Source organism: Atractosteus spatula, chromosome 2 (genome assembly GCF_055471065.1).
Source record: "Atractosteus spatula isolate fAtrSpa1 chromosome 2, fAtrSpa1.hap1, whole genome shotgun sequence".
In the NCBI taxonomy this organism is placed as follows: domain Eukaryota; kingdom Metazoa; phylum Chordata; class Actinopteri; order Semionotiformes; family Lepisosteidae; genus Atractosteus; species Atractosteus spatula.
This window is the reverse complement of record NC_142707.1, coordinates 3,409,364-3,430,818: the sequence shown is the minus strand read 5'-3', so window position 1 is coordinate 3,430,818 and position 21,455 is coordinate 3,409,364. Positions and strand designations below refer to the sequence as shown.

At 55.5% G+C, this 21,455-nt stretch overlaps 1 protein-coding gene across 1 annotated transcript in view; it reads right to left on the bottom strand.

Moving 5' to 3' along the window:
* The window catches only part of LOC148839015 (membrane-associated guanylate kinase, WW and PDZ domain-containing protein 3-like), a 46,112-nt gene that overhangs the window by 4,857 nt on the left and 19,800 nt on the right, over positions 1–21,455 (bottom strand). Inside the window, exons 7-16 of the mRNA XM_088940433.1 lie at positions 20,970–21,132; positions 20,456–20,526; positions 17,975–18,145; positions 13,562–13,985; positions 12,809–13,473; positions 12,280–12,708; positions 5,135–5,335; positions 2,265–2,338; positions 1,551–1,694; positions 836–974 (exon numbers count right to left, since the gene is read on the bottom strand). Coding sequence (XP_088796559.1) covers positions 836–974; positions 1,551–1,694; positions 2,265–2,338; positions 5,135–5,335; positions 12,280–12,708; positions 12,809–13,473; positions 13,562–13,985; positions 17,975–18,145; positions 20,456–20,526; positions 20,970–21,132 — 2,481 coding nt within the window. The remainder of the gene's footprint in view (positions 1–835; positions 975–1,550; positions 1,695–2,264; positions 2,339–5,134; positions 5,336–12,279; positions 12,709–12,808; positions 13,474–13,561; positions 13,986–17,974; positions 18,146–20,455; positions 20,527–20,969; positions 21,133–21,455) is intronic.

Here is a 21,455-nt window from a genome sequence, read left to right as displayed (position 1 = left end):
ACCAGACAGGCTCTATCAGCCGAGCGACCTTCAGTTTCTTACAAGCAGTGCCACTGCTGCAATGCCAGTCCCATAAGCAGGCAGCAGCAGACTGGCTGTGAGGCCCGCTGGATTGAAACCATTATGCACAAAATTTCCCCCAGTTTCTGGGGAGCCCCTGGGCTGCCTCTGGGGACCCGGGGGGTCTCGCACAGCTGGCTGAAGTGCTTCCCGGGCCGAACGGCTCCTCTCTGTAACTGCTCCCGCGTTCCTCCCGAGTGGAGGAGGGACCCGGGAAAGCCTGGGCTGAGGACGCCCCGTCCTCGCACCCTCAGCCTTTCGGGGGCGGCCCCCAGGCACACACACTCCAGTCAGATCCATCCTGCCATCCTTTCTCCAACTGCTCTGTTCGCCTCAGGGTGGAGGGGGAGCCGGAGCCTGTCCCGGCAAGCAACGGGCGCAAGGCAGGGTACACCCCTGGACGGGACACCAGTCCAACAAACAAACACATGCACACACACACACACACACACACACACACACCAGGGCCAATTTTCCCAGAAGCCAATTAACCTTCCAGTATGTTTTTAGACTGTGGGAGAAAGCTGTCGCACCTGGAGGAAACTCACACAAATACAGGGAGAACATGACAACTCCACACAAACAGACAGCACCCCAGGTCCGGAACTGAACCCAGAGCCCCAGAACAGCACCACTGTGCCACTGCTCCTGCACTCAGAGATGCCCAACATAATAGTCCAACAGAGGAGGCATAATACTGCGACTGTTGTCCTACTTTACCCAAAACCCCTCACGCATGACAACAGTAACTCAGAACCCAGTCCGGCGCGCTCACCGTAATCGGGCACGTAGCCGTTGCCCCTCTTCAGCACCAGGTGGATGCGGTTGCCGCCCTGGCGGATCTGGTCCACCGCCTGGCTGTGGGTCATGCCCCCCGTGCTGTCGCCGTTGATCTCCACCAGCTGGTCGCTCACCTGCGGGAGGCACACAGGAGGGGTTGGACCTCTCTCTGAAACCCTGGCAGCCTGGGCGGGCGGGGAGGGGCAGGGGGTGGGGAGGGGTAGGGGTCAGCCACTGTCCAGCAGCAGTGGGTTCCTGGCACTGCCCCTGTGCGCCAGGGCTGCGTGGGACGCCTGTCGGCTGGTTACGCCACGGGCTTCACGCCGCCTCACAGAGGAGCGGCGGGTCCCCAGTTGCCTACAGGGCTCTGAAACGCACTGAAGCACTGGCACACAGCCGCCCGGACCCCGCAGGACCGCCACACTCAGACACACGGCCGCCCGGACCCCGCAGGACCCCCACACTCAGACACATGGTCGCCCAGACCCCGCAGGACCCCCACACTCAGACACATGGTCGCCCAGACTCTGCAGGGCCCCCACACTCAGACACACGGTCGCCCAGACTCTGCAGGGCCCCCACACGCAGGCACACAGCCGCCCGGACCCTGCAGGACCCCCACACACAGACACACTGAGGGCCTGGCGTCCAGCCTCAGGGGAGAAAGGGACAGGAGGGAGGGGGACCGGAGAAATCGTGGGGTGCCTTGCCTGTATCTTGTGGCTGCGTGAGGCGGGGCCCCCCTCCATCAGGCCCAGCACGTACAGGCCCATGTTGTACTCGCTGCCCCCTCGCAGGCTGAACCCAAAGCCGGTGGGACCCCTCTCCAGATCCACACTGTAGTACCGCGCGTCCTGCAGGGTCACAGAGGCCCCAGTTAGTGAGCTTTCGGGGAACAGGTGTGCGTTAGGGCTGAGAACAGAGCACAGTCATAAGCTAACGCAGGGGTTACGTTCCTGAGCCTCCTGAGTAACCCGAATTCTTCCTATTTTTACAGTGTAGTATAAAGGGTTTCAATATGTACAGAGCCAAACACCTACAGTTACCCTATGCGTGCATTAAAGAAACGATTTGGTGTGTTTATAATGAACTTAAATTACTATATTATCTAAAACAGCACTATATTATTATCAGTTGCACTTTATAGGGAGTTAGTAACATGTGTAGCAATACAGTATGTAACTGAATAACCACCTGCACACATAAAGTACACACAAACTGAGGTGCTGTAATTAGCAGAGTACCCCAGGGGTCTGTACTAGGACCTCTCTTCTTAATTTAAATCAATGATCTAGACTTGGGCGTAGTTTGCAGCATGAAGTGAGAGAAAAGGGAGGGAGCAGAGAAAGAGGGGGAGAGTGAAGAACAACGGGATCAAAATCTTTGCTGAAGAGGAAGGAAGATGTACAGAAAAACTCCCGTACCTTGTGCCGTGACCTGTGACCCTTCCTTACTCGGGACTCAGTGTCCACGTCTGTAGGCTCCGATAGGTTGGAGTCTGCAAAAGAAAGCCATGCTCTCAGATTCCTCTAGGTTCACGAACACTGCTGTAGGTTCAAGAACTCTCCTGTTTGCTCATGAATACTCCTGTATGTTCATGAACACTGCTGTCGATGACTGAACACTCCTGTAGGTTCATGAACATTCATGAGGCTGCGAGGACAGTGAGAAGAGGAGGAGTCGAGGCTGCGAGGACAGCGAGAAGAGGAAGAGTCGAGGCTGTGAGGACAGTGGGGGGAGAGTCGAGGCTGTGAGGACAGTGAGGCTGCAAGGACAGTGAGAAGAGGAAGACTCGAGGCTGCGAGGACAGTGAGAAGAGGAAGAGTTGAGGCTGCGAGGACAGTGAGAAGAGGAAGAGTCGAGGCTGTGAGGACAGTGGGGGGAGAGTTGAGGCTGTGAGGACAGTGAGGCTGCAAGGACAGTAAGAAGAGGAAGACTCGAGGCTGTGAGGACAGTGAGAAGAGGAAGAGTCGAGGCTGCGAGGACAGTGGGGGGAGGAAGAGTCGAGGCTGCGAGGACAGTGAGGCTGCAAGGACTGTGAGAAGAGGAAGACTCGAGGCTGTGAGGACAGTGAGGCTGTGAGGACAGTGGGAAGAGGAGGAGTCGAGGCTGTGAGGACAGTGGGGGGCGAGTCGAGGCTGTGAGGACAGTGGGGGGAGGAGGAGTCGAGGCTGTGAGGACAGTGGGGGGCGAGTCGAGGCTGTGAGGACAGTGAGGCTGCAAGGACAGTGAGAAGAGGAAGAGTTGAGGCTGTGAGGACAGTGGTTGGAGGAGGAGTCGAGGCTGCGAGGACAGTGAGGCTGTGAGGACAGTGGGGGAAGGAGGAGTCGAGGCTGTGAGGACAGTGAGAAGAGGAAGAGTCGAGGCTGTGAGGACAGTGAGGCTGTGAGGACAGTGGGGGGAGGAGGAGTCGAGGCTGTGAGGACAGTGGGGGGAGGAGGAGTCGAGGCTGTGAGGACAGTGAGGCTGTGAGGACAGTGGGGGGAGAGTCGAGGCTGCGAGGACAGTGGGGGGAGGAGGAGTCGAGGCTGTGAGGACAGTGAGAAGAGGAGGAGTCGAGGCTGTGAGGACAGTGAGAAGAGGAAGAGTCGAGGCTGTGAGGACAGTGAGAAGAGTAGGAGAAGAGGCTGTGAGGACAGTGAGAAGAGGAGGAGTCGAGGCTGTGAGGACAGTGAGAAGAGGAAGAGTCGAGGCTGTGAGGACAGTGAGAAGAGTAGGAGAAGAGGCTGTGAGGACAGTGAGAAGAGGAGGAGTCGAGGCTGTGAGGACAGTGAGAAGAGGAAGAGTCGAGGCTGTGAGGACAGTGAGAAGAGTAGGAGAAGAGGCTGTGAGGACAGTGAGAAGAGGAGGAGTCGAGGCTGTGAGGACAGTGAGAAGAGGAAGAGTCGAGGCTGTGAGGACAGTGAGAAGAGTAGGAGAAGAGGCTGTGAGGACAGTGAGAAGAGGAAGAGTCGAGGCTGTGAGGACAGTGAGAAGAGGAAGAGTCGAGGCTGTGAGGACAGTGAGGCTGTGAGGACAGTGGGAAGAGGAGGAGTCGAGGCTGTGAGGACAGTGGGGGGCGAGTCGAGGCTGTGAGGACAGTGAGAAGAGGAAGAGTCGAGGCTGCGAGGACAGTGAGAAGAGTAGGAGTCGAGGCTGTGAGGACAGTGAGAAGAGTAGGAGAAGAGGCTGTGAGGACAGTGAGAAGAGGAAGAGTCGAGGCTGTGAGGACAGTGAGAAGAGGAGGAGTCGAGGCTGTGAGGACAATGAGAAGAGGAAGAGTCGAGGCTGTGAGGACAGTGAGGCTGTGAGGACAGTGGGGGGAGGAGGAGTCGAGGCTGTGAGGACAGTGAGAAGAGGAGGAGTCGAGGCTGTGAGGACAGTGAGAAGAGTAGGAGTCGAGGCTGTGAGGACAGTGAGGCTGTGAGGACAGTGGGGGGAGGAGGAGTCGAGGCTGTGAGGACAGTGAGAAGAGGAAGAGTCGAGGCTGTGAGGACAGTGAGAAGAGGAGGAGTCGAGGCTGTGAGGACAGTGAGAAGAGGAAGAGTCGAGGCTGTGAGGACAGTGAGGCTGTGAGGACAGTGGGGGGAGGAGGAGTCGAGGCTGTGAGGACAGTGAGAAGAGGAGGAGTCGAGGCTGTGAGGACAGTGAGAAGAGTAGGAGTCGAGGCTGTGAGGACAGTGAGGCTGTGAGGACAGTGGGGGGAGGAGGAGTCGAGGCTGTGAGGACAGTGAGAAGAGGAGGAGTCAAGGCTGTGAGGACAGTGAGAAGAGGAGGAGTCGAGGCTGTGAGGACAGTGAGGCTGTGAGGACAGTGGGGGGAGGAGGAGTCGAGGCTGCGGGACAGTGAGAAGAGTAGGAGAAGAGGCTGTGAGGACAGTGAGAAGAGGAGGAGTCGAGGCTGTGAGGACAGTGAGAAGAGGAGGAGTCGAGGCTGTGAGGACAGTGAGAAGAGGAGGAGTCAAGGCTGTGAGGACAGTGAGAAGAGGAGGAGTCGAGGCTGTGAGGACAGTGAGAAGAGGAGGAGTCGAGGCTGTGAGGACAGTGAGAAGAGGAAGAGTCGAGGCTGTGAGGACAGTGAGAAGAGTAGGAGAAGAGGCTGTGAGGACAGTGAGAAGAGGAAGAGTCGAGGCTGTGAGGACAGTGAGAAGAGTAGGAGAAGAGGCTGTGAGGACAGTGAGAAGAGGAGGAGTCGAGGCTGTGAGGACAGTGAGGCTGTGAGGACAGTGGGGGGAGGAGGAGTCGAGGCTGCGGGACAGTGGGGGGAGAGTCGAGGCTGCGAGGACAGCGGGGGGCGCGAGCGGGCTGTCTCTCACTGGTGCTGCTGCGCGGGACGATCCGCAGCCGGATGGTGTTCCCGGCGCGGCGGAAGATCTCGGCCAGCTCGCGGTGCGGCAGGGAGAGCACAGACTGCCCGTTGATCCCCTCCAGCCGGTCTCCAGGGCGGATCCGCTCGCTGCGGTCCGCCGGGCTACCTCGCCGGATCTGGATGAACTTGTGAGGCAGCAGGGAGGCGGCTAGTGTGAGGCAGGGAGAGGGAGGGAGCGGTGGGGCAGGAGGAGAGGAAGAGGGAGAGGGATACAGACAGAAAAGTAAGAGGGAGGAAAAAATGATTACAGTCTCACTAGCTGTCTGACAACATGGCTTAAATGGGACAGGACAGCGCTGCTCCTGTGAGGAGTCCGGAGGAGCAGCTGCTGTCTCTGACGGCACTGCGTTCCGAGAGGGGAAGATTACCGAGAGATTTTATCTTTGTTCTTCTTTTCAATTTGTCTTACTCTGAGAGATAAACGCACAGCGACACAGGGAACGACATGAAGTCATCAGAGTGAAGAGGCAGTTCAGAACAGCAGCTTCTGACGCCAATCCCCCAGTGTGTTTGCACACTGATGCACACACACACACTCATCCACACACACTGATCCCGACACACACAGATCCCGACACACACAGATCCCGACACACACCGTGTCACGGATGTCCGAAGGGACGAACCGTGGAATGGCAGGAGTGTGAAAAAGACCCTATGCGTAGCGGTGGGATGGGGGTAGCCCGGGAAATGCCGTATAGAAACCTGTGCCCTCAGGCCATGGACAGGAGGAGGGACCTGGTGCTCGGCGGGTCTCAGGACATCCGAACAACAATGCTGAGCGAGGAGCAGAGCAGACACAGGAAGTAAATAGGCTCCACGACAAGACATGAATAATCACAGGGAACTAGGAACAGGGCAGAAGTAGGGCGCCCTCTAGGTGTACTGGGCATGACACACAGATCCCTACACACACCCCAATTCACCGCCCAGCCCCCTCCTCTCCTCCTCTTTTCCTCTCTCCCCTCCTCTCCCCCTTTCTCTCCTCTCCTCCTCTCCCCCTTTCTCTCCTCTCCTCCTCTCCCTCTTTCTCTCCCCCCCTTCTCTCCCCTCACTCCCCCTTGTCTCCTCCTCTCCTGGTGTGTCCTTGTGTTCCCCGATGTGCATCCCAGCAGCAGGATCAATATTAGCAGTTCCATTAGACCCCAGGGTTCAGCAGTACACTGGCCTGCTGTGACCTATTTACAGAGAGTGCCGCACCAGTCAGGTATGTGTGGCTCTGTGTTGCGCAAGCACACACACGCACACACACAGTCCATTTTCCCACTACCCTCCCTCCCCCATGGTGTAAACATCATGTTTGCCCTCTACATGTGCATACGTATACCTATTCTGTATACCCATGTGTGCACAGATGTGTATCTGTGTATATATACTGTATGCACGTGCACACGTGTGTAACTGCAGAACGTCACAGTGAAATTAAATGAAAGATAAACTTCATTGATTCACATTATCCATGGCTGACTGTGCCCCAGAGCCCCAGTGTGCATGAGGCCTGGAACAGTTACAATATTCTAACCACCTTTCAATTTATTTTCTTTTTTCTTCACTAGGGTGTAAACCTATGAAACCTTTAGGTTAACGAGGGTGTGGGGCTCCAGGCTGACCAGGTTCTGTGATGACTGACCTCTGCAACACAAGCACACCCACAGCACACCTGGATCTGTGAGCCACAGCTGGAGTCATCCAATCACAGCGGCCTCCTCACACGTCTATTGTCTCTTGAGTTGAGTGTGCTTATTTTAATATGGCAGGGCCCCTGGCAGAATCAACCAGTGCCATAGGTGAATGAGGTCTAGAAACAGCGTCTACCGCCTACCTAACTACCTGTCTACAGGGAGGCTCGCGCAGGGTCATGGCGATTTCAAGAGGAAGCAGAGGGTGAAGGTCAGTGGGGAATGACCCGCCATCCCCAGTCACATGACCAGCTGCAGGAACACTATTGGTCAGGTGACTTTTAAAACCAGGAAGCAGAGGGAGATAGGAAAGAAAGGGGGGGGAACACTGGAAGGATGGACAAATGGACAGACGGGCTCAGGGACGTAAAGGAGACGATTGTCCAGGAGAGACTTCGTTATGGAAAGGACAAGCTGTCAAGAAAGTGCAGTCACTGCTCAGACAAGCTAGGCTTCATTTTGGTTGTCTCAAAATCCTGGAATGGAGCGGACTGGAAGGGCTGCAACTTGAGTAGCACAGCACTACAGGTTAACTCCCCTCCACCAGTGAATTCTTTTTGGCTGACTGGAACGACTGGGGTAAAGTATCTTGGTGAAGGATACTACAGGAACGTCCACACTGAGCACTGGAACCCACAACCACCTGCCACCAGGTAGAGGTTATCCCAGGAAAAATCCCATACAGCATTCCCAGGGAGTCCCTCAGAAGGACAGCCCTCTCAATAAGACCACAAGAGACTGGGACAGAGTTGGTCCAGGCTAGACAAAACCATTCAGCCATGATGAATGTCCTTTCCCCCGGATAAGAGCTGGACTCCTGATGCACAGCAGTTAGATCCCTGTTGATTAACTGTGTTCTAACATCACATTTATGAGTACTTCTGTTTGGGATAAAAGCAAGGAGCCTGTGGCTCACAGTAAAATACTGAATGGGTCAAAGCGCTGAGCAACGGGAGCCTGATCGTTCTTTTCCTGTCACCATCTCTTGCTTTTTCCCCGTAAACAAAGGATCAGAAGCACCTCGTCAACCCCAGGAAGCACATGAGAAACATCCCGCCAGTCCAAGCACACACAAGGTCTCTCCTGCGCACTGCCCTCCGCAAACTCGCCGCACTGCTGAACGGAGGTGGCCTGACGTGATCCGCTAACAGGCTAAATAGTAGGGGTGTTACCCCGCTGTCCTGGCCAAATTTCCCCCTGGTCTTTACCAATCATGGCCTCCTAATAACCCCCCTCTCTGAACTGGCTTCATCACTCTGCTCTCCTCCCCACTGAGAGCTGGTGTGTGGGGAGAGGACTGGTGCATCATCCAGGCGGGGCTGCACACTGCTGAGGGTGGAGGGGATCCCCATGACCTGTAAAGCACTTTGAGTGGGGTCATTACGGTGACCAGTGAGCTGGAAGGGCTGCATCACGTCTCAGTTTGTGGGAACTTCAATGTGAGTTCACGATTTTGTGCTTAATTTGAAATCTGTAATTTGCTTCTGTAATGTCAATGAATTAAATTGTTACTGAGATTTCAATTGGGACTGCAGTTCCCCTTTAAAATCTCACCTCTCTCACATTCCTGCTCTGAACTCTGTTAGCCATTAACCACTGAACAAACCCACTGCAAATTCCACTACTGCAGGTACTCTCAGACTACTGCACAACCCCACACTCCTCCCATCTGTCCCACACACCCCTGCCCAAGCCAACAGGGGCTGACTGAGTGTCTGCACTCACTGCTGTCCCAGTACAGACCCCAGAAACCAGTCTGCACTCACTGCTGTCCCAGTACAGACCCCATAAACCAGTCTGCACTCACTGCTGTCCCAGTACAGACCCCATAAACCAGTCTGCACTCACTCCTGTTCCAGTACAGACCCCATAAACCAGTCTGCACTCACTGCTGTCCCAGTACAGACCCCATAAACCAGTCTGCACTCACTGCTGTTCCAGTACAGACCCCATAAACCAGTCTGCACTCACTCCTGTTCCAGTACAGACCCCATAAACCAGTCTGCACTCACTGCTGTCGCAGTACAGACCCCATAAACCAGTCTGCATTCACTCCTGTTCCAGTACAGACCCCATAAACCAGTCTGCACTCACTGCTGTCCCAGTACAGACCTCATAAACCAGTCTGCACTCACTGCTGTCCCAGTACAGACCCCAGAAACCAGTCTGCACTCACTCCTGTTCCAGTACAGACCCCATAAACCAGTCTGCACTCACTGCTGTCCCAGTACAGACCCCATAAACCAGTCTGGACTCACTGCTGTCCCAGTACAGACCCCATAAACCAGTCTGCACTCACTCCTGTTCCAGTACAGACCCCATAAACCAGTCTGCACTCACTGCTGTCCCAGTACAGACCCCATAAACCAGTCTGCACTCACTCCTGTTCCAGTACAGACCCCATAAACCAGTCTGCACTCACTGCTGTCCCAGTACAGACCCCATAAACCAGTCTGCACTCACTGCTGTCCCAGTACAGACCCCATAAACCAGTCTGCACTCACTGCTGTCCCAGTACAGACCCCAGAAACCAGTCTGCACTCACTCCTGTTCCAGTACAGACCCCATAAACCAGTCTGCACTCACTGCTGTCCCAGTACAGACCCCATAAACCAGTCTGCACTCACTGCTGTCCCAGTACAGACCCCATAAACCAGTCTGCACTCACTGCTGTCCCAGTACAGACCCCATAAACCAGTCTGCACTCACTGCTGTCCCAGTACAGACTCTATAAACCAGTCTGCACTCACTGCTGTCCCAGTACACTGTACACTAGACCTGCACACCACACCAGACTGCACATAACTCAGTCAACCAGAGAATTCAATACAACAGTAATTCCTATGCTGCTACTGAGTCACAGCACAAGACTGTCTGAAACAGTTACAGGAACAAAATGACAATAGTATATTCAGAAGAATATTACGCAACCAAAACATGTATTGTAATGTTCATAAAAATCACAGCGATAATAGTAAAAAGATGACAATAAACATATTGACAGTAATGATGATCTACTGAGGGGTAGTCAGGGCAAAGTCGACACACATAGACATTACACAACCGCAGGGACTCCAGCTGCTAGCTGTTCACACACTGAACAAACTTCCCAACAAGCACAGACCCCCAACACCAACACGAGCTGCAAGAGAGCAGTAAAATATACTTTCTCATCCTTATTCTCCACAAGAGGACTGCGGCCCCACAAAAGCAGTTCACTGAACTCTCCACATTACAGGTGTCAAAATGTAGCCCGCGATTAGATACAAGATCCAGGTTCCGTTTGGATTAACGACTGAACTCCTTCGTTTTTGCGATAATCACAAAGCAGAGTGCCCAACAGACATCCTTTCACAGGAGCTACTTGAAAAGAGAGAAAATCACACATAGGTTTATGTAACTGGCACCAGAATGCAAAAGTGCAGCATCGAGGGGAGAGAGAGACGAGGAGGTCAGCCTCACGATGTGGGCAGCGGTAATCCGCACACACACGCAGGCAGGCCGGCTCCGACACGCAACGCTCCATCATTTCATCAACCGACCGTCCTAACAGCGAGGTGTACAGCTGCAACAACACAGACTGAGCACCGAGAAACGGAACGATAATTACGTCTGGAGTCCTTCACGGTCTTCAGGGCAGACTGCAGTTTCTCCAGCATGGCTCGATGTGTGCGCTTCCTGTGGGCTTGTGTGCGTGTGTGCAGTGTCCGTGGCCGGTTCCCCACCCGTGCGGTCACTTTCAACCCAGAGAATCGCGGAGATGACGAAGGGCTGGACTGGACTCTCTCTCTCTCTCTCAATCGCCAGGATAGCAGGACTCAGCGCCAGACCTGCTACAGCGGCTGAGAGGCTGAGAGAGCGCTGCTGGCGCGTTAATCCACCCGCTGAGCCTGGGCGGGAGCGAGGGAGGGGAGAGAGAGTGAGAGCGCCAGGCGGGTGGCGGAGAGGGGAGGGGGCTGAGTGCAGCCGAGAGAGAAAGATGGAGAGACAGAGTGAGTATTGGGCAGGAGTGGGAGGGAGTCAGAGATGGTGATTAACCAGCGCTGTGCTGGGATGTACAGCAGGCCAGTTAAGGGAGATGTTTTCCATGCTTGGATTCATTTTCTAACCGCTTCTCCCAGTTCAGGGTCACGGGGGAGCTGGAGCCCGTCCCGGAAAGCAGCGGGCACAAGGCGGGGTACACCCTGGACGGGACGCCAGTCCATCACAGGGCACACACAGACACACAGATTCACACACACACACCTCCCTGCACGTCCCTGCGGAGCACCTGGAGGGAACCCACGCAAACCCAGGGAGAACATGCAAACTCCTCGCAGACAGCACCCCAGGTCCAGAATTGAGCCCAGGGCCCCAGTGCTCAGAAGCAGCAAGGCTAACTACTGCGCCGCTGTGCCGCCCAGGCAATATTTTATGATGAATTATTGCTTCCTTGCTTAGAGGACCTATCCCCTTCTGTCTAGGGTACGACCCGTGTCAGGTGTCTAATAGTACTGCATTATTCTCATGAAATGTGAGGACAAGGAACAGTTGTGCAGGTATGGTGTGGTAAATCACTGAATAAAATCACAGTAAGGTCAGCAACACTTTGACACAGGGGACAGAATGAGCCTGGAAAGTGACCTTTCTGTGTCTGGAGCTGCGCGCTAGCCAGCGACACGTGAGGTGCCCCACTGCACACAGGTGCAATAAAACAGTGTCCTGCTGTGCCATCAGCTCAGCCCCCCATTAATAAAAGGAAGACTAATTAAGAGATCTGTTTTCAGTTCCACACTGCAGGTGTTTTGTATATCCAGAGTTTAACATAACTACCCCCCTCCCACAACGGTGCATCAACTACAGAGACCTGGTGTGAGCAATCAGACATCAGACTCTCGCTCCTGGTTTGGAAACAAGCACCTGTAGCCCAGCGCAGGACCTGGAAGGGGTCAATCTGCTGTGGAATGGGAGACTGATTTTATGTCTTCCTTGCAGCAAAAAACGGTATTAATACTAGAGGCAGAGGGAGCCGGGTGAGCCTGGGCCAGTGCGCACAGGTCTGTGAGAATGTAGTCCAGGTGGGCAGCTGCGTCAGCAGGCGTGGGCTGCAAAGGAACAAGTAAAGGTTTATTTCAGGCTGAAAAGAGAAGAAAGAAAACACAATGTTTCGGCTGTGGAGCCTACTTCAGGTGTCGCCACCCGAAACGTTGCATTTTCTTTGTTCTCTTTTCAGCCTGGAATAAACCTATTACTTGGTCTGTGAGAATGCCTGCATAAATATTTTAACGGAGAGAGCGTGCGTGTCTGGGGCTGTCTGTGTGCAGCAAAGCGGAGAACAGCGTCTGACGGCTCGTTCCTCTCTCTCTCTCTCCTCCCCTCCCTGCCCTGCCCCGCGGGGCTTCGCCCTCCACCCTCCTCTTCCTCTTCCTCCTACCTCGGCCGCTCTCCGCGTCCTGCGAGGCGATGACGAAGCCGAAGCCCTCGCCGGCCCTCCGGCGCAGCTCCACCTCCACGGTGCGGGACGCCAGGGCGCCGTGCCAGTCGCCCTGCCCACCCGCCGCCCCCCGGCCCCCCTCCTCGGGGCTCAGCCAGTCGCGGGGCTCCAGGGTGAGGGTGATGGGCACCGAGTCCAGGAAGCTGGTGCTCTGCACCAGGGAGGTCGGTGAGGGGATGAGGTCGGGGGTCGCGGCGGGGGCGAGGTCGGGGGCCCCACCCGTCGTGCCCGGGTGGGGGGCAGAGCCCTCGGGGGAGGGCAGCAACGCCGTGCCACCACCAGGGGGAGCACCGTTCTGGGGGGCGAGTGGCTGTAAGAGATGGGGGGTCCTTTTAGGTATCCCGGGAGACAGCGGGGATCGCAGGGACCCTAGGGTGGGGGGGGGAGAGAGAGAAAAGCTGGTAGATGATAACCAGTAGCTCTAACAGACCGAAGTACCCTATTGGGCAGATGTGAGGATGGAGCTCACCTCCCCTGTAGACCAGCAGGACCACCTCCCCCTGCCGCGTGTGCTCCTGCAGGACCCTCTGCACCTGGGCGAAGCTCAGGCTCTGCACGTCGGCCCCGTTGATCTTCAGTATGGCGTCCCCCGGCTGCAGGGAGGGGCACTGCCGCCGGTCCCAGACCCTCTTCACCACCGCCAGCCGGCCCCCCTGGCCCCCCGCGGTCACGCTGAAACCCATCCCCTGCTCACTGCGCCCCACGGCCACCGGGACCAGCTCCCCCCCACCTCCTCCTCCTCCTCCTCCCGCGGCCCCCGGAGAGAGGCCGCCGCCAGTCCCCGCGCCCCCGCCGGGGCTGGCGCCGTTGGTGCTGATGCTGTTGCCGGGGCAACCGTCGAAGCCACACTGGGGCTGTGCCTGCTGCTGCTGCTGCTGCTGCTGGTCCCTGTAGCTCACTGCAGACGGAGGGGGCAATAAGAGAGGGTTCGGGGGCTTCACCAGCCTCGTGTTCGCCCCCCCCACACCCCCTGCCCCTGTGGCTGCTGCCCCTGACCCCCCCAGGTCAGCAGGCTTGGGCACAGGGTGTTTGCCCGCAGTGGGGGGTACGGCTGCCGACTGGGCTCCCCCCTCTAAGCCCTGACGGGGGGGCCCTCGCACGGAGTTGTTGTTCTGGTTGTGGATCATGGCCGCCCTGCGGAGAAGAGAGAGAGAGCGAGGGTGAGGGTGAGGAAGGGCTCTTGCCTCGCTCTTCCTCTGAGCGCGCGCCCCCAGGCCCTGACCTCTGCTGGCCGTCGCTCTGCGAGGACGTGGTCCGCTCCGGGGGGGCGGGGGGCGGCTGACGGCCCGTGGCGGGGGGGGCGGCGGCGGCGGGGGGGGCCGGGGGGGTGGCGGCGTTCCCGTTGGCGTCCAGGCCCGGGCCGGGCGCGCCGGGGTAGGCGTTCCCGTTGAGGTGCGACGGGATGCCGTGGTGGGGCAGGAGCGCGTCAGGGTCCTCGTCGGGGGGGGCTGGGGGGCCCAGCTGGGCGGGGAGGGGCGGGTCCACGCGCAGCTTGGGGCAGCCGTCCGGGTTGTACAGCATGGGGTACCCCCTGCGCAGCACCACGTCGACGCTCTGGCCCACCGGCACCGACTTCAGCATCTCCACCGCCTCCTTGTGGGACAGCCCCAGGACGCAGGCGTCGTTGATGAACACCAGGATGTCGGCTACGGACAGAGAGAGAGCAGAGGGAAAGGGGAAAGAGCAGAGGGAGGAAGAGAGGATCGTGGGAAAGGCAGACAGAGAGAGTGAAGGGACAGAAGGAGAGAGGGAGAGAGACACATTAAGCTGATTGCCATTAATACGGCCGCTTACAGAAGTACAGGACCGTCGATACTTACAGCCCTGCTGCTGCTACAGCCATGGCCATCCATTAGGCCGCTGGGACTGCAGCTATTATTCCGAACGACCTGACTCGGGGAGGCGGGGACACATGCCGTCCCGCTGGAAAGGATTCTGACATTCATGATGTCGGGGGTGATCTTCAAAACCAGGATCCCAGCTCACGGGAGCACAGGAAAGGTCAGGGAGAGGTCAGATGCTGAAAAAGGACGGCCCAGAGCACGATCCCGGCGCCCGGCGCTCAGGTTCGCGGAGGGGGGGGGCTCCTGCCGGGCCCCGCGCGCCACCGATACCCGGATTACACCGCAAAGCCGCCAGGATCAGAGGGATTGGGAGATCTGCTTAATCGTGGATGGAGGCGGATTACTCCCGCCGGCTCGGCGGCCTCCGAGGGAGCGCGCAGGGGAGAGGGCAGACGGAGCGAGACAGAGGAGCGGGAGAGGAAGCCGGGGCGGACAGTCGCACCCCAGTATGCCGTGGCGATGCCGGGGCACGGCCTGGCGCAGGAAGAGCCGAGTCCAGCTCATTGAAGCACAGAGAGGAACGGCCAGCAGCTGTGTCCCCCTGCAGCTCCAGCTGGCCGCCCACTGGGGCTCAGCAGGTGGGAGCCTGGCCAGTACCTGATTGGGAGACTCCTGGGAAAGCTAAGGCTGCTGCTGGAAGAGGTGTTAGTGGGGCCAGCAGGGGGTGCTCACCCCGTGGTCTGTGTGGGTCCTAATGCCCCAGTATAGTGACGGGGACACTACACTACACTACACTACTTCTACTTTTACAATGTAAAAAGGCGCCGTCATTCGGATGAGACGTGAAACCGAGGTCCTGACTCTCTGTGGTCATTAAAAATCCCAGGGTGTTTCTCGAAAAGAGCAGGGGTGTAACCCTGGAGGCCTGGCTAAATTCCCCCCCTGGCCTTTACCAGTTATGGCCTCCTAATAACCCCCCTCTCTGAACTGCCTACATTACTCTGCTCTCCTCCCTACTGAGAGCTGGTGTGTGGTGGGAGGACTGGTGCACTCTGCCTGCTGTCACATCATCCAGGTGGGGCTGCACACTGGTGGGGGCGGAGGGGATCCCCATTACCTGTACAGCACTTTGAGTGGAGTGTCCAGAAAAGCGCTATAGAAGTGTGAGGAATTGTTATTATAATCATTATAACGGCAATCTGGGACAATTGTGAAAAACCACCAACTGCTGAAAACTACAGCAGAGGCACAGAAACACCCTGGCAAAGCTGCAGTGTGCTCTCCTGCACAGTGGTGAGAGGTCTTGGGTTCGAATCCCAGGTGGGACACAGCTGCTGGACTCTCGAGACTGTCCCAGGGAAGGGCCCGGCTGAGCCAGCGGGTCTCCAGGGCGTGCCTGCAGATCAGCGGCTGCTCTGCTTTGGCCCACCTGGGCAAATACAGGGTCAGGTGACTGGATTACTGAACAGCCCCTGGCATCAGCTGCTCAGAGAGGGGCAGAGGAAAGCTCTCTCTGCATCGAAGAAACATCTTCCTCTCAGAACAGCCGTGTGAAAGTCAGCCCCTCTCATCCCAAAACTCCACGCCGGTTTTCGGCGAGTGCTTCACTGCAGGGTCACCTCAGCGTGGGAGGCCTGCGCCCCCTGGTGGTGACGGTAGACAGAGCGCTGGAGACTTCTGTTGCGCATTAAAAAAAAACTTTCAGAAAAGTTTTTCATGTATTCTGTTTTAACCCTTTTTTTTAAATAGCTTACAAAAAAACACTGTATACACCATTTCTCTGAGAACATAAGACAACTGTGACTCTATTGTAACAGGACTGTTCTACTGGACTGGGACTGTAGCCCCTATTGTAACGGGACTGTTCTACTGGACTGGGACTGTAGTCCCTATTGTAACAGGACTGTTCTACTGTACTGGGACTGTAGCTCCTATTGTAACAGGACTGTTCTACTGTACTGGGACTGTAGCCCCTATTGTAACGGGACTGTTCTACTGTACTGGGACTGTAGCTCCTACTGTAACAGGACTGTTCTACTGGACTGGGACTGTAGTCCCTATTGTAACAGGACTGTTCTACTGTACTGGGACTGTAGCTCCTACTGTAACAGGACTGATCTACTGTACTGGGACTGTAGCCCCTATTGTAACAGGACTGTTCTACTGGACTGGGACTGTAGCTCCTACTGTAACAGGACTGTTCTACTGGACTGGGACTGTAGCCCCTATTGTAACAGGCCTGTTCTACTGTACTGGGACTGTAGCCCCTATTGTAACAGGACTGTTCTACTGGACTGGGACTGTAGCTCCTACTGTAACAGGACTGTTCTACTGTACTGGGACTGTAGCCCCTATTGTAACGGGACTGTTCTACTGTACTGGGACTGTAGCCCCTATGGTAACAGGACTGTTCTACTGTACTGGGACTGTAGCTCCTATGGTAACAGGACTGTTCTACTGTACTGGGACTGTAGCCCCTATGGTAACGGGACTGTTCTACTGTACTGGGACTGTAGCCCCTACTGTAACGGGACTGTTCTACTGTACTGGGACTGTAGCCCCTATTGTAACAGACTGTTCTACTGTACTGGGACTGTAGCTCCTATGGTAACAGGACTGTTCTACTGTACTGGGACTGTAGCCCCTACTGTAACAGGACTGTTCTACTGTACTGGGACTGTAGCTCCTATGGTAACAGGACTGTTCTACTGTACTGGGACTGTAGCTCCTATTGTAACAGGACTGTTCTACTGTACTGGGACTGTAGCCCCTATTGTAACAGACTGTTCTACTGTACTGGGACTGTAGCTCCTATGGTAACAGGACTGTTCTACTGTACTGGGACTGTAGCTCCTATTGTAACAGGACTGTTCTACTGGACTGGGACTGTAGCTCCTATTGTAACAAGACTGTTCTACTGTACTGGGACTGTAGCCCCTATTGTAACAGGACTGTTCTACTGTACTGGGACTGTAGCTCCTATTGTAACAGGACTGTTCTACTGTACTGGGACTGTAGCTCCTATTGTAACAGGACTGTTCTACTGTACTGGGACTGTAGCCCCTATTGTAACAGACTGTTCTACTGTACTGGGACTGTAGCTCCTATGGTAACAGGACTGTTCTACTGTACTGGGACTGTAGCCCCTATTGTAACAGACTGTTCTACTGTACTGGGACTGTAGCTCCTATGGTAACAGGACTGTTCTACTGTACTGGGACTGTAGCTCCTATTGTAACAGGACTGTTCTACTGGACTGGGACTGTAGCTCCTATTGTAACAAGACTGTTCTACTGTACTGGGACTGTAGCCCCTATTGTAACAGGACTGTTCTACTGTACTGGGACTGTAGCTCCTACTGTAACAGACTGTTCTACTGTACTGGGACTGTAGCCCCTATTGTAACAGGACTGTTCTACTGTACTGGGACTGTAGCTCCTAGTGTAACAGGACTGTTCTACTGTACTGGGACTGTAGCTCCCATTGTAACAGACTGTTCTACTGTACTGGGACTGTAGCTCCCATTGTAACAGACTGTTCTACTGTACTGGGACTGTAGCTCCTATTGTAACAGGACTGTTCTACTGTACTGGGACTGTAGTCCCTATTGTAACAGACTGTTCTACTGTACTGGGACTGTAGCCCCTATTGTAACAGGACTGTTCTACTGTACTGGGACTGTAGCTCCTACTGTAACAGGACTGTTCTACTGTACTGGGACTGTAGCCCCTATTGTAACAGGTACAGTGACTGTACCCTTTATTGTTAAGGGGTTGTTTCACCACAGCAGCACCCTGTTCAAACTGGGTGGCCTCTAAGTATAGATGACCCCCTCCCCAGCGCTGTGGTACCTGTGCGCAGTGCAGCTGGGCCCCCAGGGGTGACGCTGTACACTTGCAGGAACTCCCGCGGCCGGCTGCCCCCCACGATGTTGAAGCCGAATCCTCGCGGACCCTTGGAGAGGCGGGTGTGGATGGAGTAGCCCTTCAGCTGGCTGGGCTGGTCTGTGAACACCGGCGTCTCTGACAGGGGAGGACAGGGAGGGACAGGGGGGGACGGGGGGGGCAGGGAGGACAGGAGGGACGGAGGGGACAGGGAGGACAGGGAGGGACAGGGGGGAACGGGGGGGGGCAGGGAGGACAGGGAGGGACGGAGGGGACAGGGAGGGAGGAGAGGAGAGATTGAGAGAGGAGAGGAGAGATGGGAGAAAGGCAGGAAAAGTGGGAGGAAAAGAATAATGACGAGGTTGAGGGAAAGAGGGGAGAAGGGAGAGAGTTAGAGCCACGTTGAGACACACAGACTCATGTGACAGACAGACAAGTCAGTCTCAGAATAGCCCAGAGACAAAATACAAAACACAGACCAGCGGGGCGCAACAGGCCTGCAGACACACCGCCTGCGGGAGGGAGAGGGAGGGACATTACATTAAAAGTGTCAGACTGGAACCATCCCTAGTGCTGCTGATCAATCAATCAATACTAATCAATTCTACAGAGAGGAAGGACCCCAGTGAAAGCATCCCTAGTGATGGTGATCAATCAGTACTGATCAATTCCACAGAGAGGAAGGACCCCCAGTGAAACCATCCCCAGTGATGCTGATCAATCAATCAATACTAATCAATTCTACAGAGAGGAAGGACCCCCAGTGAAAGCATCCCTAGTGATGCTCAGTCGGAAGCCAGTGCCCACACAGGGAAAATCCAGGACTGGGCCTGCCCCTGTCCCAGTGCTGTACGGGAAAGTGTGAGGACTGAGGCCCCTGTCCCGAGAGACAGGGAGGGACGCTCCAATTCTGCGCTCATCAGCCCATCCTCAGTCCCTGCTCGCTTCCGAACTCCAGGCTGCTCCTGTCGTTTTAGTGTGGGGAAACTGAGATCTGGTGGGCATCGAGGCCCTGCTCCATGGTTTGTAGGACAGTGCCTTCCAGAGTCGCTGTCTCTCTCCTCTGAGGGAGGAGAGGCGCGGGGAGCTCATGCATCTGAGTCCAGAATGTCATTAATCCCCAGAGACAGAGATGACAGGCCAGCAGCAGAGAGAGGAGAGAGAGACCCGGATGTGCAGGCAGGACAGGCTGTGCTCCCTTTGCCGGCAGGGAGAAGCAGAGACAGAGATGCACTTTCTGCCGCGCTATGAGAAATACTCTGGGGTTAGAGAAAGCTTCTTCCCTAGAATAACAAACCTGGTCCCAGAATTCCCACACCTGCTAGAACAGCTCCCAGTCCTAGAGGGGGGGGAAACTCAACAGAGCTGTGATCTCCTGTCCCAGCCTGGGGAACAGGGACTGAGACTCTCAAATACTTCCTTCTGTAAACAGGGCACCATGGGGAGACAGTGGTTAGCATTGCTGCCTCACAGCGCTAGGGGTCTGTTCTGGCCCAGGGGTGCTGTCTGTGTGGAGACTGTACGTTCTACATGTGTTCGCAAGGGATTCCTCCAGGTGCTCTGGGTTCCACACACTTTCCAAAGACATGCTGGCGGGTGAATTGGCTTCTGGGAAAACTGGCCCTGGTGTGAGTGTGTGTGTTTGTGTCTGTGTGTGCCCTGTGATGGACTGGCGTCCCAACCGGGGCGTACCCTGCCGTGCACCCATTGCTTTCTGGGATAGACTCTGACTCCTCTGTGACCCTGAATTGTAAGAAGTAGTTAGAGAAGGGATGGATGTCTATCAACCTTGTGTTAACTGTATCTGTTTTGGCGAGGCTGTAATCCATCTGTCACGCCAATAAAGCTCTTGGATTCTGACGGGCAGAGAGGAGAGAGGAAGAGACAGCAGAGAGGGGCTTTCACATTTCAGCGGAGAGTACTGCATGTGCCTGTGTTTCACACTTCAGCACACAGGAGCAGGAGAGAGGGAGGATGAGAGATGAAAGAGGACAGCAAGTCTTCCTGCTGAGCAAACTTCCAGAAAAAAACGAGGGAGGAGAAGTAACTTAGTAAAGAGAGAGAACAGAGCATTGGCTGAAAGAGGGGGGGGAGAGAGGCACATTCTCAAGAAGTGACGGTGTTTCTCAGTCAGTGTGACTGTACCTTCTTCACAGACCTTACAGACATGTAAAAGTACGCTACAGGTGTGATGCAGGGCTTGTAAGGGTGAGTCAGAAAAGAGGACAATGTAAGGGGGGAGAGTCTGTGAGCAATGCAGTTAAGCGCTTTGAGAAGCCACCTTTAAAGGCGCTATATAAAATAAAGTTTATTATTATTATTATTATTAAGCGTTTTGCTTTTGCTCTGCAGCGGTTGTGAAGGCAGTCAGCAGGCTCTGCGCCTGAGCGGTGCAGGCGTGCGGGCCAGAGGTCAGCGAGTCACACAGCCGGCGGTGGCCTCTCTTACTCTCAGGCTTGGGCACAGACTCCCTGTTCTGTGCTCGCGGATCCAGCCAGCTGGTCGTCTTGGAGGTGTGACTGCAGTGGAACGATAAGAAAGTCAGTTGGCGAGACAGGTCTGAAGAAGCTGCGTGCAGAGACGTGCAGGTACCTGGTGCTGCAGACCCAGTCAGCAGACGTCAGTAAGACACCTCAAGCAGTCAAAGCTCAGGACCAGACACACTGGCTGAGTGCAGAGCCAAAACTTCCTGGGTAACAAGTTCTTTATCTTAACGCTAAATGGCCTTTGAACAGTTATATCTATAGTATCTCAGTTTACTATAGTGCGCTGTACTGTATGGAACTATACTCCACTGTACTGTACTATATCTCAGTTTACTATAGTGCGCTGTACTGTATGGAGCTATACTCTGCTGTACTATACTATATCACAGTTTACTATAGTGCGCTGTACTGTATGGAACTATACTCCACTGTACTGTACCGTATGGTAAGGTAACGTACTGCACGGCCACACTCACTCAATGTAATAGGGTTCCCCACTGTCGCTGAAGGCCATCTCCCAGTTTTCGGGGAGACCTGCCCCCCCATTCTCCATGGTGCTGCCGTCACCCCCGCTGGAGTCGCGCGACTGGCTGGGCGAGAGGCCGGGAGGAGCCCCACTGCTCACCCCGAGAGAGCCTCCTGCGCAGACACAGGGAGCAGGCACGCGAGTCACCGAGATCGCACTCTCCTCCGTCTGCCTGCTCTTCCTCACTCCCCTCTCCCTCTACATCCTCTACTCCTCTTCCTCACTCCCCTCTCCCTCTACTTCCTCCTCTTCCTCTCCCTCCTCTTACTGACAATCCATCTCCTCCTCTTCCTCCCTATCCCTCTCCCTCCTCTTCCTCACTCCCCTCTCCCTCTACATCCTCTCTTCTCCTCTTCCTCACTCCCCTCTCCCTCTACATCCTCTCTTCTCCTCTTCTCACTCCCCTCTCCCTCTACATCCTCTACTCCTCTTCCTC